The 16,939-nt window shown below is 45.8% G+C and overlaps 1 protein-coding gene across 1 annotated transcript in view; it reads left to right on the top strand.

The window, feature by feature from the left end:
• The window catches only part of LOC145342086 (nitric oxide synthase 1-like), a 216,263-nt gene that overhangs the window by 70,908 nt on the left and 128,416 nt on the right, over positions 1–16,939 (top strand). Inside the window, exons 8-13 of the mRNA XM_080187297.1 lie at positions 2,188–2,362; positions 9,292–9,393; positions 9,774–9,968; positions 11,506–11,591; positions 11,700–11,844; positions 13,513–13,617. Of these exons, the coding sequence (XP_080043423.1) occupies positions 2,188–2,362; positions 9,292–9,393; positions 9,774–9,968; positions 11,506–11,591; positions 11,700–11,844; positions 13,513–13,617 (808 nt within the window). The remainder of the gene's footprint in view (positions 1–2,187; positions 2,363–9,291; positions 9,394–9,773; positions 9,969–11,505; positions 11,592–11,699; positions 11,845–13,512; positions 13,618–16,939) is intronic.

Here is a 16,939-nt window from a genome sequence, read left to right as displayed (position 1 = left end):
TTCCCACAACAGATGTTAAACTAACTGGCCTATAATTCCCTGCCTTTTGCCTGCTACCCTTTTTAAACAGCGGTGTAACATTAGCCGTTTTCCAATCTTCCGGCACTTCCCCAGAATCCAGTGAGGTTTGGAAAATAATCACTAAGGCATCTACTATCACCTCTGCCATTTCCTTCAGAACCCTGGGATGCATTCCATCCGGTCCTGGGGACTGCTCTATCATCAGTCCCACTAGTCGATCAAGCACTACCTCTCTAGTGACAGTAATCGCATTCAGGCCCTCAGCTCCTACTATCCTTCTATCTTTAATATCCAGCAAACTATTCACGTCCTCCTCCGTGAAAACCGAGGCAAAAAACTTATTTAAGGCCTCAGCCATTTCCTCATCTCCTACCACTAAATCCCCCCTCTCATCCTCTAAGGGTCCAACATTCACTCTAGCCAGCCTCCTCCTCTTTATATATTTACAAAAACTCTTAATATCCTTTTCTATATTTAGTGCTAATTTAGCTTCATAGTCTATCCTTCCTTTCTTTATCATCTTCTTCGTCAATCTTTGTTGATTTTTAAACCTCTCCCGATCTTCTAATTGCCCACTACTTTTAGCCACTCTAAACGCATCAGCTTTTAATTTAATACTATCCTTTATTTCCTTCGATAACCACGGCTGGTTATCCCTTCTCCTATAGTTCTTCTTTACCATTGGAATAAATTTCTGCTGAGCACCGAAAAAGATCTCCTTAAAGATCCTCCACTGTTCCTCAGTCATCCTACCAACCAATCTGCGCCCCCAATCTACATTTGCCAATTCCTCTCTCATCCTATCGTACTCCCCTCTGTTCAAACAGAGGACACAGGTCCGGGACCCTACTTTCTCATCCTCCATCTGCATCAAAAACTCAACCATACAATGATCGCTCGTCCCAAGAGGATCCCTCACAACAAGGTCCCTAATTCTTCCTGCCTCGTTACATAACACCAGATCTAAGATAGCTCACTCCCTCGTCGGTTTCATCACACACTGTTCAAGGAAACTATCCTGGCAGCATTCCAAGAACTCTTCCTCAAGCCCACCGCGTCCGACTTGGGTCAACCAATCAATATGTAGATTAAAATCCCCCATAATTATCACCGTTCCATTTCTGCACGCATCATTTATTTGCTTGTTTATAGCCCGCCCCACCTCCAAGTTATTATTTGGGGGCCTATAGACCACACCCACCAGTGTCTTCCTCCCCTTACTATTCCTTATCTCCACCCACAATGATTCCACATTCTGCTCTTTGGAGCCTATATCTTCCCTTACTACCGCCCTGATATTATCCTTAATCAGCAGAGCTACCCCACCCCCTTTTTCCTCCCGTCTATCCTTCCTAAACACTTGATACCCCTGGACATTCAGCTCCCAGTCCCTGTCACCCTGAAACCACGTTTCTGTAATGGCCACCAGATCATATCCATTTGTGCTGATCTGCGCCACCAGCTCATTCACTTTGTTCCGAATGCTTCGTGCATTCTGGTAAAGTGTCTTTATCCCCGCCTTTATCTGGACCCTATTTGAAGGAACGCTACCAACCTTTCTCATGTCCCCTACTCCCTTTATTATTGGGACATCCTTGTCCTTTTCCCATACCTATACCCTCTCTTTTACTTTAGACATTGTAATTTCTCCTACCCTTGCACCCATCCCATCTGAACAGGTCCCACCTGCCCCAATACTGTTGCCAATGCCCCATAAATTCAAACCCATTCCTCCCACACCAATCCCTGAGCCACCCATTCATCTCTTTAATCCTATCTACCCTACGCCCATCTGCACGCGGTTCAGGTAGTAATCCAGAGATAACCACCTTGTTGGTTCTGCTTTTTAATTTCATTCCCAGCTTTTCATAATCCCTCTCCAGATCCTCAGTTCACATTTTGCCTATGTCGTTGGCACCCACATGAACTACAACGACCGGATTCTCACCCTCCCAGTCCAGGTTCCTCTGCAGCCCAGATGACTTCATTTAGGTGTACTTTAAACCTGGTGTAATTCTTAGGATAAGTGTACTTCAAGCCTGATGTGTGTAAGTTTGGTACAAACTGTATGTTGATGTGTTTGAAGCTTCAGGTGATCTCAGAGTAGCTGTACTTCAGGTCTGTACTGACTGTCCAATGATTCACCATCATTATCTCTCTCTCTAGCTATGAATGGTTCTCAGACCTCGACCTAAAATGGTACGCACTTCCAGCTGTTGCTAACATGCTGCTTGAAATTGGAGGTTTAAAGTTCCCAGCCTCACCCTTCAATGGTTGGTACACAGGCACTGAGATAGGCCTGCGAAATTTCTGTGACTCAACAAGATACAACCTACTGCAGGTAGGGATTCATTTGTCTTTATCGGAGAATCACAAATCAGACATCACTAAGTTCCAAATTCAACCATTATTCCACTGAGCAGGTTTTCACCTGAATATTTTACAGTGGGAACAAACTGGACACTTGCGAGGAAAAATACTGTCCCACACAAAGCTTAGCCCCCTGCACACAACTGGTCTCCTGGTGGAGAAGGAACAGGCAGGTGGGGGAGAGTGAAAGAGGGTGGAGGGGGAACGAGGTGGACTGGATGGGATGCAGGAGGATTGAGGGAGGTGGAGAGAGAGTGAGGGGGATAGAGGTGGCCAGAGGGGAAGTGAAGAGTGGAGGGGAAGTAACAGAAACAAGAGGCTGGAAGGGGAATAAGGGAGCATAAAGGGGGATCAGATTGGGCTGAGGAGCTGTGATGGGATGGAGGCGGGTAGGGGGGAGCAAAGGGGTGAGGGACAATGGAATGAGTGACAATGGAGTGAGTGGGGGATGTGGAGGTTGAAGAAGATGATGGAGGGAGACTGAGAGAATGGAAGGGGAGGAGATTCAAGCTCAGCCTGCAGCAGTTGTGATTCATAGGGTGTATTAGGGATAGTTTGCTAGAACTGTCCCTAATACACCCTAATATGTCATGAAGCCAACATAGAACATAGAACATAGAACATAGAACATTACAGCGCAGAACAGGCCCTTCGGCCCACGATGTTGTGCCGACCAGTTACAAAAACAATGACCCACTAGCCTATACCAATCCCTTTTCGTCCATAAACCTATCCAGAGATCTCTTAAACGCCCCCAAACTAGACGCATTTACAACTGCAGCAGGCAGGGCATTCCAATCCCTCACCACCCGCTGGGTAAAGAACCTACCCCTGACATCCGTCCTATAACTACCCCCCCTTAATTTAAAGCCATGCCCCCTCGTGCTAGCTTTCTCCATCCGAGGAAAAAGGCTATCACTATCCACCCTATCTAAACCTCTAATCATCTTATATGTTTCAATAAGATCCCCTCTTAGCCGCCAACAGGCTATCTTAGATTTGATAATGAGTAATGAGGCAAGTTTAATACATGATCTCAGAGTAAATGATTCCTTAGGAAGTAGTAATCATAACATGATATAATTTAATATTCAGGTTGAAAATGAGAAACACAGGTCAAAAGCAATAGTGTCTAATTTAAATAAAGGAGATTACAATGAAATGAGAAGAGAGTTAGCTAAAATGCAGTGGTGAATTAGCAGAAAGGATAATAAGGAAGGAGCGGAAGACATTTAAGGAGGTAATTCATGACTCTCAGCAAAATTATATCCCACAAAGAAGGAAATATTCTCAAAGAGGGATAAACTAACCATACGTTCAGAATCCAGCAAAGGTGGATTAAAAAGATAATAGAGAGAGAGAAAATAAACTGCGAGAACAAACTCATGAAGAATATAAAAACTGACAGCAAGAGTTTATTTCAACATATTAAAAAAAGACAGAGGCCCTTGAGAAATTTAATCTGGGGAGATAGTTATAGGAACTATAACTATACCTCACTACCCAGAGGGTGGTGAGGGATTGGAATGCCCTGCCTGCTGCAGTTGTAAATGCGCCTAGTTTGGGGGCGTTTAAGAGATCCGTGGATAGGTTTATGGATGAAAAGGGATCGGTTTAGGTTCGAGGGTCATTGTTTTTTAACTGGTCGGCGCAACCTCGTGGGCCGAAGGGCCTGTTCCGCGCTGTAATGTTCTATGTTCTATGTTCTATGAACAAGGAAATGGCAGAGGAGTTAAGCAAATATTTTCCATCAGTCTTTATAATGGAAGATACTTCAAGCACCCCATTAATATTAATACTTCACTCATCTGATGAAGGAGCAGCGCTCCGAAAGCTCATGCTACCAAATAAGCTTGTTGGACTTTAACCTGGTGTTGTGAGACTTCTTACTGTGCCATTAATACTAAAAAATACAGGAGAAGAAGTAAGTACCATCAACATCACTAAAATATTATTAGGCAAACTTAATGGGGAAAGACAGATAAATCCCCTGGCCCTGATTGCTTGCATCCTAGAATTCTACAAGAAGTAGTTGCAAAGACAAGGAACAAAGAAAATTACAGCACAAGAATAAGCCCTTCGGCCCTCCAAGCCTGTACTGACCATGCTGCCCGACAGAATTAAAACCCCCTACTCTTCTGGGGACCATATCCCTCTATTCTCATTCTATTTATGTATTTGACAAGACACCCCTTAAAAGTCACTACTGTATCCGTTTCCACTACATCCCCCGGCAACAAGTTCCAGGCATCCAATACTCACTGTGTAAAAAATCTGCCTCGTACATCGCGTTTAAGCTTGCCCCTCGTACCTTAAACCTGTGCTCCCTGGTAATTGACTCTTCCACTCTGGGAAAAAGCTTCTGACTTTCCACTCTGTCCATACCTCTCATAATCTTGTAGACTTCTATCAGGTCACCCCTCAACCTCCGTCGTTCCGGTGAGAATAAACCAAGTTTCTCCAACCTGTCCTCATTGCTAATGCCCTCCAACCAGGCAACATCCTGGTAAATCTTTTCTGTACCCTCTCCAAAATCTCCACACTCTTCTGGTAGTGTGGCGACCAGAATTGAACACTATATTCCAAGTGTGGCCTAACTAAGGTTTGATAAAGCTGCAACATGACTTGCCAATTTTTAAACTCAATGCCCCAGCCAATGAAGGCAAGCGTGCTAAAGGGGGTCACAATAAAACATTGGCCAGCAGGATTAAGGAAAATCCCAAGGTTTTTTATATTTGTATATAAACAGCAAGAGGGTAGCGAGGGAAAGGGTTGGCCCACTCAAGGACAAGGGAGGGAATCTATGCATGGAGCAAGAGGAAATAAATGAGTGAGGTATTAAACGAGTATTTTGTGTCGGTATTCACAAAGAGAAGAACTTAGTGGATGATAAGTCTGGGTAAGAGTGTGTTGAGATCAAAAAGGAGGTGGTATTGGGGTTCTTAAGATAGACAAGTCTCCAGGGCCTGATGGGATATACCCCAGAATACTGAGTGAGGCAAGGGGGGGAATTGAGAGAAATCTTTGTATCCTCACTGGCTACAGAGGAAGTCCCAGAGGATTGGAGGCTAGCCAATGTTGTTCCTTTGTTTAAGAAGGGTAGCAAGAATAATCCAGGTATTTACAGGCCTGTGACCCTTACATCAGTGTTAGGGAAATTATTGGAGAAGATTCTTCTAGACAGGATTTATTCCCACTTGGAAATAAGTGGACGTATTAGTGAGAGGCAACATGGCTGTGTGAAGGGGAGGTCGTGTCTCACTAACTTGAGATGCAAATTTGGTCCCCATGGCTGTTCCATGTGTTCTGTAATCCAGAACAGGTTATTGCAAAGAAGTGAACTGACAACTGAACAACGAGGAACAGTTACCCACAGATCTGACCAAAGAATACATCTATGAACTCAACAAACTGATCAAGAGCTTTGATCCGGACCTCCATGAGAGCATCCTCCATGCTTTCATCCCACATACTCCTTGCGTTGGAGATCTCTGCTGCCTACCGAAGATGCGCAAAGCCAACACACCCAGCCATCCCATTGTATCAGGCAATGTGCGAGAATCTCTCTGGCTACATCGAGGGCATCCTGAAACCCATCATACAAAGAACACCCAGCTTCTGTCACGACACTACGGATTTCTTACAGAAACTCCACACCCATGGAGTAGTTGAACTAGGAACATTCCTCTGCACTCTATAGCAGCATCCTGCACAATGACGACGTTACTGCAACTGCCTCTGTACTCAATGCTGACAACTGCCAATCTCCAGACGTAATTCTACAACTCATTCGCTTAATCTTTCATCACAGTGTCTTCACCTTCAACAACTAGTTCTTCATACAGATGGAACAGTCATGGGGACCAAATTCACACCTCAATTGCCAACATCTTCATGCACAGGTTCGATCAAGACTTCTTCGCTGCACAGGACCTTTAACCAATGCTATACGCTAGATACACTGATGACATTTTCTTCCTTTCGACTCATGGTGGACAATCACCGAAACAACTACGTGATGTCATCAACAAGTTCCATCCCATCATCAGACTCACCCTGGACTACTCTCCAGAATCAGTTGCATTCTTGGACACATGCATCTCCATCAAGGATGATCACCTCAGTACTTCACTGTGCTGCAAGCCCACTGATAACCTCACTTCTCCAGCTTCCACCCTAAACACATTAAAGAGGCCATCTCCCATGGACAAACCCCCCATATACACAGACTCTGCTCAGATGAGGAGGGTCGCAGCAGGCACCTACAGATGCTGAAAGATGCTCTCATAAAAACAGATATGTTCAACTTATCGATCGATAGTCCCGACGCGCCACAATGAAAAACCACACATACCTCCTCAGAAGAGTTGTCAAACAAGGGGCATGCACACGGTGGGTCGTGCGTGGGCTGCTCTTGGAGGTTCCGGGAGTGGCCTAGTACTTCGTGCCGGTGTATGTGCTTGATCCTGGACCGGTAGACGGGCGCCGCAACAGCTCAGTGACTAGCACTGCTAGCTGTGCAGATACATGGATTTGGGCCTGTGTCTGTGGGAGTTTGCGCATTCTCCCTGTGGTTGCGTGGGTTTCCTCCGGGTGCTCCGGTTTCCTCCCACACCCCAAAGATGTGCTATTAGGCTGACTGGTTTACCAAATTGACACTATTCTCCCCTGAATCTGGCTAAGTTGGGGGTTCTACTTGCAGACACGCAGGGCAGGGTAGGTGTAGGAGGATGCGGCGGCGCGGGCTCGTTGGGCCGAAGGGCCTGTTTCCCGTGCTGGGTTGTTCTTTGTTCTTTGTTTTGTTTTTTGAAGACAAACACGGGATACATTGCTGTATCAGTGACAGTGTTTCCCAGTGTATGATCAATTGTGGCTTATCGGCAAACTGTCCACATTTTGTCCTTGCTCCCTTCTTCTCAGACTCCTTACATAGGTTAGGTTCCCATCCCCCTGACATATTAGTTTAAACTCTCCCCAATTGCTCTAGTAAACAGTCCCCCAGGACATCAGTCCCAGTCCTGCCCAGGTGTAACCCTTCCAATTTGTATAGGCCCCACCTCCCCCAGAACCGGCCCCAATGCCCAGGAACCTGAAACCCGCTCCCTGACACCAGTTCTTCAGCCACGTATTTATCCAACATATTCTCTCATTTCTACTCTGACTAGCACGTGGCATCTGAGATCACTACCTTTGAAGTCTGATTTCTTAACTTACTTCCTAGCTCCCTGTATTCTGCTTTTAGGACTCATCCCTTTTTTTTAACCTATGTCATTTGTACCAATGTGTACCATGACCATTGGCTGCTCGTCCGCCCCCTTTAGAATGTCCTGCAGCTGCTTCGAGACATCCTTAATCCTAGCACCAGGAAGTCAACATGCTATCCTGGAGCCTTGTTTGCGGCCACAAATTATGAGTATTAAGGGGCGTCTGGACAAATACATGACTAAAGGGATATGGTCCCTGGAAGGGACGGGGGTTTTAGTTCAGTCAGGCAACATGGTCAATGCAGGCTTGGAGGGCCGAAGGGCCTGTCCCTGTGCTGTAATTTTCTTTGTTCTTTGTTCTCATAGATTGAAGACTATGAAGATCTGTTTATATATTGATACTGTCCCTGCAAATGCTGGTGGATTGCTTTACTTTCTTGGCATTGTGGCCCTTTGACCAATGATTGTAGCATTTCACATAATGTTGTCTCTGGTCCCCCTTGACTGACCTCTGCCTCTTCCAGTGGGAAACATAGACAACATGGGAGCAGAAGGAGGCCATGCTGTCCTTCAAGCCTGCTCCACCACTCATTATAATCATTGCTGATCAGCCTGTCATCCCTATTGATCCTGCCTTCCCTCCCATATCTTTGATCCCCTTCACCGCAAGTGCCATGTCTAAATGCTCCTTGAAAACATTCAATGTTTTGGCCGCAACTACTTTCTTTGGTAGTGAATTCTATAGGCTGAGCACTGTCTGAGTGAAGAAATTTCTTCTAATCTCTATCCTAAATGGTCTATCCTGTATACTCAGACTGTGATCTCTGGTTCTGTATACCCCAGTGTCCCGTGTTCTGCATCTAACCTGTCTAGTCCTGTTAGAATTCTATTAGTTTCTATAAGATCCCCCACATTCTCTGAACTCCAGCGAATACAATCCTAACTGGCTCAATCTCTCCTCATACATCAGTCCTGCCATCCCAGGAATTAATCTAGTAAAGCACCTCTGCACTCTCTCTAGAGCAAGGATATCCTTCCTTAGATAAGGAGACCAAAACTGCACACAATATTCCAGGTGTGGCCTCACCAAGTCCCTGTATAACTGTACCAAGATATCCCTGCTCCTGTACTCAAACTCTTCAGCAATTGCTGTACAGCCAGGTCTCATTGCACATTTGCCTCTCCTCATTTATGGCTATTCAGATATCAACTGCCTTCCTGTTTTTGCTACCAAAGCAGATACCAAAACGTATTTAACCAAATTATACTGCATCGGCCAATCATTTGCCCACTCACTTAACTTTCCAAATCATTGAAGGATCTCTGGATCCTCACATCCTCACAGCTCATCCTCCCACTCTGTGAGGGGATCATTAATTCGAGGGCACAGATGAAAAATAAGGGGCCTCGCTTCAGTCTGAAGACAGAGATTAGGAAAATGTCTTCTGTCAGAGGGTTGTTAGTTTTTTAGAATTCTCTTTCACACAGAACTGTTTGTGGGCATTCAAGACTGATTTAGACAGATTTTTGATTGTGAAGGGATTTACAGAGTAAGGAATTAAGGCCACACTCAGATCAACCATGACCTGACTGACTGATGGAGCAAGTCAATGGGCTTAATTGTTCTTCTTTCTCATGATCTTATAATGTTCTGTTTTTCTCCCAAATTCCATCTTTTGGCTTCATCTTTTGCCAGGTAGTTGCAGAGAGGATGGGCTTGGATACCAGGAACATCACATCACTCTGGAAGGACAAGGCTGCTGTGGAATTTACTGTCGCTGTTCTTCATAGTTTCCAGGTAGAGCAGAGTGGATAAACCTACACCTCCCCCACAACCCTCCACCACACACACCCCCCACAGCACCCTGCCCTTGACACTGTCCCCACCCCCACACCCCCAACACCCTCCCCATCCCTACACCACACCCTCATCAGAACCCCAATCTCCAAACCAAACCACTTTCCAAAACCCCACATCTCCATCTCCACACCACCATATCCACCCAAAACCCCACCCTTCCATACCCCAACACCATCCCCACACACTGTCACCCAATGTCATGGCCACACCCTACCTCTCACCCAACACCTTTCCAGGCTGGTCGGTTAGGTGATCAGTACGCTGGCCTCATCTGAAGCTTGCACTGTGACAATAATTTGAAAATCCTTTCTTTGCAGCTTGCCAAAGTGACAATTGTTGATCATCATACAGTCACTGAGTCCTTTATGAAGCATCTGGAAAATGAGTATCGTATACGTGGTGGATGTCCCGCAGACTGGGTTTGGATTGTTCCTCCATTATGTGGGAGCTTAACTGCCGCATTCCATCAGGAATTTCTCAACTACAATCTCTCACCAGCCTTCTCTTACCAGGTAATAGTTAACAAGGGTACACACCCTGTCACTAACCATCTACACAACTCTTCCTAGTGGGGGTTAGTTTATCTCAGTTAGCTGGACAGCTTGTTCATGATGCAGAGTGATGCCAATAGCATGGGTTCAACTCTTGTACCAGCTGTGGCTATTCATGAAGGTCCAACCTTCTCAACCTTGCCCCTTGTCTGAGATGCAGTGATCCTCAGGTTGAATCACCACCAGTCAGCTCTTCCCCTCAAAGGAGAAAGCACCCTTTGGTCATCTGGGACTATGGTGACTTTATCTTACCCACCTCTTCCCCAGATCCCTCAAAATTAATGACTTGGAGAAAAAAATTCCCACTCAACCCACTTTCTTTTCCATAGAATCATAGAACCCCTACAGAGCAGAAGGAGGCCATTTTGCTCATCAATCCAGCACCGACAACAATCCCACCCAGGTCCATCTCTGCAACTCCACATATTTACCCCACTAATCCCCCTGACGTTAAGAGGCTATTTAACATGGCTAATCAACCTAACCCACACATTTTTGGAGTGTGGGAAGAAACTGGAGCACTCAAAGGAAACACACACAGATATGAGGAGAATGTGAAAACTCTATATAGGCAATCAGCTGAGCCAAAATTGAACCTGAGTCCCTTGCACTGTGAAGCAGCAGTGTTACCACTATGGCCACCATTAATTCTCACAGGTTTCCATCTTCTTTACCACCATCTACAAATTATTTATTTAGAAACATAGAAAACAAGAACAGGAGTAGACAACATCATGAACATTTTCCTCACCACACCCACATCATTAACTATCTGCTCACCACACACCACACCCTCACTATGTCACCTCACCACACCCACACTCTCACTGATGACTTCCTCACCATATCCCACACTCTCACTAACTACCTCCTTGCGACCTGCATACCCTCACTAACACAATAGCTCCTCACCACACATACACCTGCTGTAACTACCTGTTCATCATATCTCACACCCTCACTAAATACTCGTTCACCACACCACATACTTACTAACAACTCCTCACCAAATGCCACAGCCTCACAAACTACCTCTCACACCAGTCAGCAGGAAAGCGAGGGCCACAGCAGCCATGGACTGAGGGTTACAGGCATCACAGGCATCACAGGGGTCATGGACGAAGAGTCATGGGGAGCACACATCAAGGGTCATGAACCTAGAGTAGGCTTGGACTGAGGGTCATGGACCAAGGGCCATGGGGGCACAGATCGAGGGTCACAGAGGTCATGGATTGAAGGTCACGAGGAAGAGGAGCACAGGCCGAGGGTCGTGGGGAGCATGGGCCAAGGGTCACGGGGAGCAAGGGCCGAGGGTCGCGGGGAGCACAGGCCGAGGGTGACGGACACAGATCAAGGGTCGTGAGGAGCATGGACCAAGGATCACAGGGGGCCACAGGTAGACAGTCACCTTCTGTCTTTACCACACTGGCATTGTCTAATATCTGTCTCAGATGTGAAAAAGAAATACAAACTCACTGATTTATCTATAATTTTGTAGACAGTTCCTTGGAAAACCCACATTTGGAAAGAAAGAGAGGAGTTACTGATGAAACGTCACACAATTGGATTCAAGGGGCTTGCAAAGTAAGAACTAAACATGAGGCTTGACCAAGTGTAGTGCATGCAAGGGGTGTGCCCCAAGGACAGGCAGCAGTGGGTGATGACTCTTTGATGGTTTTCCTGATTTTGCAGGGCAGTGACATTCTCTACAAAGTTGATGGTACAAGCTATGGCCAAACGGATAAAAGTGAAGATTCTCTATGCCTCAGAAACTGGCAAATCAGAGAGTTTCTCCAAGAAATTGTGTGAAATCTTTAAGAAGGCCTTTAATCCAAAGGTAAGAGTTTTTGCTGCAGTAATGAAGAGAGTTAAGATTTGTATTGGTCAGAAGAATATTTATGAGGGATAACACGATGACAGGAAATGTACAGAATAGGACACCTGGAGTATCATCAGGTCAAGAAGGAGAGAGAGAGATGGATGTATAAAAGAAGAAATTAAGTGGTTGGTGGAGAGAAGAAGAAATGGAAGTAATGTATGATTTCAGGAACAATTGAAAGGCACAGCGTGTGGAGTGAGGAAAGAAAGAAGCTTTGAAAGACAGATAGAGGGAAGGAAGTAGAAAGGAATTGAGGATTATGGGATTTGAAGAAGCTGGGATGATGGTGAGCAGTTGGTGAATAAGAAAGAATGAATGGACAAATGGAGGATAGAGTATGAAATTAATGCATTTAGAGATGGATGGATGAAGAGACCCTGGTGGGAAGGATGCCTCTGTAAACATAGCTTTCTATATGTATCTCACTCAATGTGCGAAATTCTCCCAAAAATATTCGAAGTGTTGAAATTGTGTGAAAACTAGAGTAATTCATGTTTTTTCAGTGGGAGTTCAGAGAAGAATCTCCCATACTCTGTGCACCGCAATGGTTGGATCCCAGTCCAACACCAGCATCTCCACATCACAGCAAAAGCTACCAGCGTGAATATCAGTAAGTTTCAGGGGGCGGGGCCTATTCCCACAGGAGAGGCTGAAATCAGCATGCTGAGTGGGCTATTGCCAATGCTGAGATTGGCACATGTGCAGTGGCCCTGTGCTGCCATCCCCCCAATTGCTGGCCAAATCAACTACTGGCCAGTCCTGTGACCACTGCAACAATGGCTCTCTGGCCCCACGGCTGGATTGCCACTCCCCCTCCCCCAACTATTCCCAGGCCAGCCCTGAACCCCCTCTCTTATTGGCCAGCCCAATCTCTAGTCCCTCTTCCCCACTGAATCCACTCCCTGACAGTTATCCCCCAATTCCTCTGCAATCCTGAACCTTCCCCTCACAGTGCTGACCACTTCACTTCGCAGTGCTAACCCATCTTGCAGCAGCTGACCATTACCCCCGGCTTACCCTGCCTCCCCCCAACCCCTGCCAATCTACACCGATTGCTGGCCTCCCTCCTTCTCCCGATCCCGACTGCAGCAGGATCCCCATCCCTACCAATCGCCCCTTCGGTCCTGACCCCATCAGGCCGCATTCCCATATACCTCACTCCCTCTGACCCCACCCCCTTGGCCCCTATGCCAGTGGGCAGTACCAAGGTGCTCCCAGGCATTGGTACTTTGTCCCTTGGGCAATGCCATAAGGTACCAATACCCAAGGTGCAGGGTGCCCCCCTACCCCCACCTGCTGCCTGACCCTCTGGGGTCTGATAGATGATGCTAGTGGGCCCAGAGACTTCAGTCCCAGGTCCGTTGATCTTATTTAAATTATATTCAAATGATCATTTAAATGGTCTTTGTGCCTCCCCGCCAATTCCCAGCACGGAGCAGACACTGCCAGAAATCCAGCACTGCGAGATGTTAGCGGGGTGCGAACCGCAAATCGCCCATGTGGGATTCTCCCGGCCCGCTGTGTGAATTTTTTAGGAGAGGAGAGTCACCCTCAATATGTCTGGCTGCCACTCTCACACATTAGCTGCATCTCACTCAGTCTCTCTGGCTTTCTAATCCATTGCAGGTCATGTGTATGGATGAGTATGATATCATTAACCTTCAACATGAAACCTTGGTTTTGGTTGTTGCCAGCACATTTGGAAATGGAGATCCCCCAGAGAATGGACAGGTACAATTCCTCCACATCGCTGCAGAGCTATTATAATTCATTGTTGATCATCAGTCAAAGGTACTCCACAATCAATCACACACTGGTCACTGATTTGCAACAAACCATCACATGCTGGGAACACGCTCTCTGAAACTACACAATCGAAACAGACTGGTGACGTTGTCACTGATATTCCACAATCGATCAGACACTGGGGACATAGCCACTGATATATCACACACTTAAGACACTATGACTAATATTCCATACTTGATCTTAGGAATCATAGCAACACTACGGTGCAGAAGGAGGCCATTTGGCTCATCAAGCCTGCACTGACAACAATCCCACCCTAAGCCCTATCCCTGTAACCCCACATATTTAACCCACTAACCTACATATTCCGGGACACTAAGGGACAATTTAGCATTAACAATGCACCCAACCCGCATGTCTTTGGGCTGTGGAATGAAACTGGATCACCCAGAGGAAAGGCACACAGACACCAGGAGAACATGCAAACTCCACACAGTGACCCAAGCTGGGAATCAAACCCAGGTCCGTGGAGTTGTGAGGCAGCAGTGCCGCCCTAAACTCCAAACCCTAAACTCAATCACATGCTTGAAACACTGTCATTTGTACTACACAATTGATCAGACACTGGTAACAATTTCACTGATACTCCACAATTGATCACACACTAGGAACAGTGTCATTGATACCCCGAACTCGATTGAATTCATTGATACTCCACAATCGATCACACAGAGGGAAAACTGACACTGATGCTAGACAATCGATCACACGTGTTGAATACAGTTGCTGACACTCACACGTGATCACACACTGTGAACAATGTCATTAATATCCTAAACTTAATCACACACAGGGAACACTGACATTGATGTTCCATAATTAATTGCATACTGGGGATGCTGTCTCTGGGGATAATCTACAGTCGATCAATGCACAGAAGAAACTATCCCTGATATTTCACAATCGATCACATACGGGGAACAAGATCATTAATATCCCAAACTTGATCACATACTGGGACACTGTCACTGATTTTCCACAATTGATCACACACTCGGAATGCTGTCACTGATATGCCACATTCAATCACATTCAGGGAACACGGTCTCTGATACCCAGAATCAATCAAACACTGGAGACACTTTCCCTGATTCTCTACAATCGATCACATACTGGTAATACTGTCACTGATACTCCTCATTCGACTACACTCAGGGAACACGATCTCTGATACTACACAACCAATCAAATACAGAGGACACTTTCCCTGATTCTCCACAATCGATCACATGCTGTGGACACTGTCTCTGATAACCACAATTGATCACACACTTGGAACACATTTAGTGGTACTCTACACTCAATTACACACTGGGAACACTGTCACAGACACTCCACAATCAATCACACATTGTGGACACTATCCCTGATACATAACAATCAAACACACTGGCGACACTCTCCCTGAGACTCCACAATTGATCTCACATTGGGGACACTGTTCCTGATACTCCACTCTCGATCACACACGAGGAACACTCTCATTGACACTCATGCGATCACACACTGATACATCGAATTTTATCACACACTGGGGACACTGTCACTAATACTCCACAATCAATCATACACTGGGATACTACACAATTAATCACACACCCTGAACACTATCCCTGATACTTCACAATTGATCACACCCTGAACACTGTCACTGATAGCCTACAATCGATCACACATTAGGGACACAGTCACTGATATACCACAATCAATCACCAATGGTGACACTGTCACTGATAATCCACACATGCTCAAAAACTGGGAACACTGTCACTGATACTCCACAACTGATCACACACTGGACAATTTCGCTGAGGCCCCAAACTTGATCACAGAGGAGAGATACTGTTTCTGATAATCCACAATCGATCACACACTGGGGACAGTTACTAATATACCACAATCAATCACTAATGGCGACACTGTCACTGATACTCCACAATTGATCAAACATGGGGCAATTTCGTTGATACTCCAACTCAATCACACACTGGCGACATTGTCACTGATGCCTCAAACTCGATCACACAGCAGGGACACAATGGGTAGGATTTTACAGCCTTGCCCATTTCAAAACTGTAAAGTCTTGTCCGAGGTCAAAAGACCTTCCCATGCTCCACTCCTCAGCCGGTCTGATTCCTGTGGTGGGTGGGTTGGTAAAATTCCAGCTTGTCTCTGATACGCTACAATCGCTCACACTGGGAACACTGTCACTGCTATGCCACAATGGATCACACACTGGCTAAACTTTCACTAAAAATCCACATTTGACCACACACTTGGGATAAAGTCACTGATGCTTCATAAGTGATCACATACAGGGAACACAGTCATTGATACCCCAAGCTCGATACCAAAATCAATCACACACTGGCGACACTGTCACTCATACTCCACAATCAATAAAACTCAAGACAATTTCACTGATATTCCACACTTGATCAAGCATTGGGTACAGGGTCACTAATACTCCACAATCGATCTCACAGTGGGAAAACTGATACTGCACACTCGATCACACATAGGGAATATTATCTTTGATACCACAAACAGGATCACACACTGAGGAAAATGCCACTGATTTTCCACAATCGATCACACACTGGGAAAATTGGCACTTATAGTCCACAATCTATCATACACTGGGAGTACTATCACTAATTCTCCACAATTGATCACACACTAGGAATACTACTACTGATATTCCAAAATTGACTGTGCACTGGGAACACTGTCACTGACAATCCACAACTGACCATACACTGGGAACGCTGTCACTGATACATCAAACTTGATCACACACTGGGAACGCTGTCACTGAGGCCCCAACCTCGGTCAAATACTAGGAACACTTTCACTGATACTGCATACGTGATTCCAGACTGGGGACATTGCCACTTATACTCCACACTCAGTCACACATTGGGAATGCTGTCACCAATACTCTACAATTGTTCACATACAAGGAACAAGGTCATTGATACCTCAATTTCAAAACACACACTGGGGACATTGTCACCAAGATTCCACAATCCATCACACGTTGGAAACGGCGCCACTAATTCTCCACACTCTCACACACTGGGATCACAGTCTCTGATGCTCCACACTCACTCACACACAGAGAATATGTCACTGATACGAGTAACCCGATCACACACTGGCGACAATGCCACTGACACTCGACACTCGATCACACAATGAGAACACTGTCCGTGACACTCCACACTCAATCACACACTGGGAA

Source organism: Carcharhinus amblyrhynchos, chromosome 4, assembly GCF_965287045.1.
Source record: "Carcharhinus amblyrhynchos chromosome 4, sCarAmb.v2.hapA, whole genome shotgun sequence".
In the NCBI taxonomy this organism is placed as follows: Eukaryota; Metazoa; Chordata; class Chondrichthyes; order Carcharhiniformes; family Carcharhinidae; genus Carcharhinus; species Carcharhinus amblyrhynchos.
Note: the sequence above shows the minus strand (reverse complement) of the source record. Positions and strands in the feature narration are given on the sequence as shown.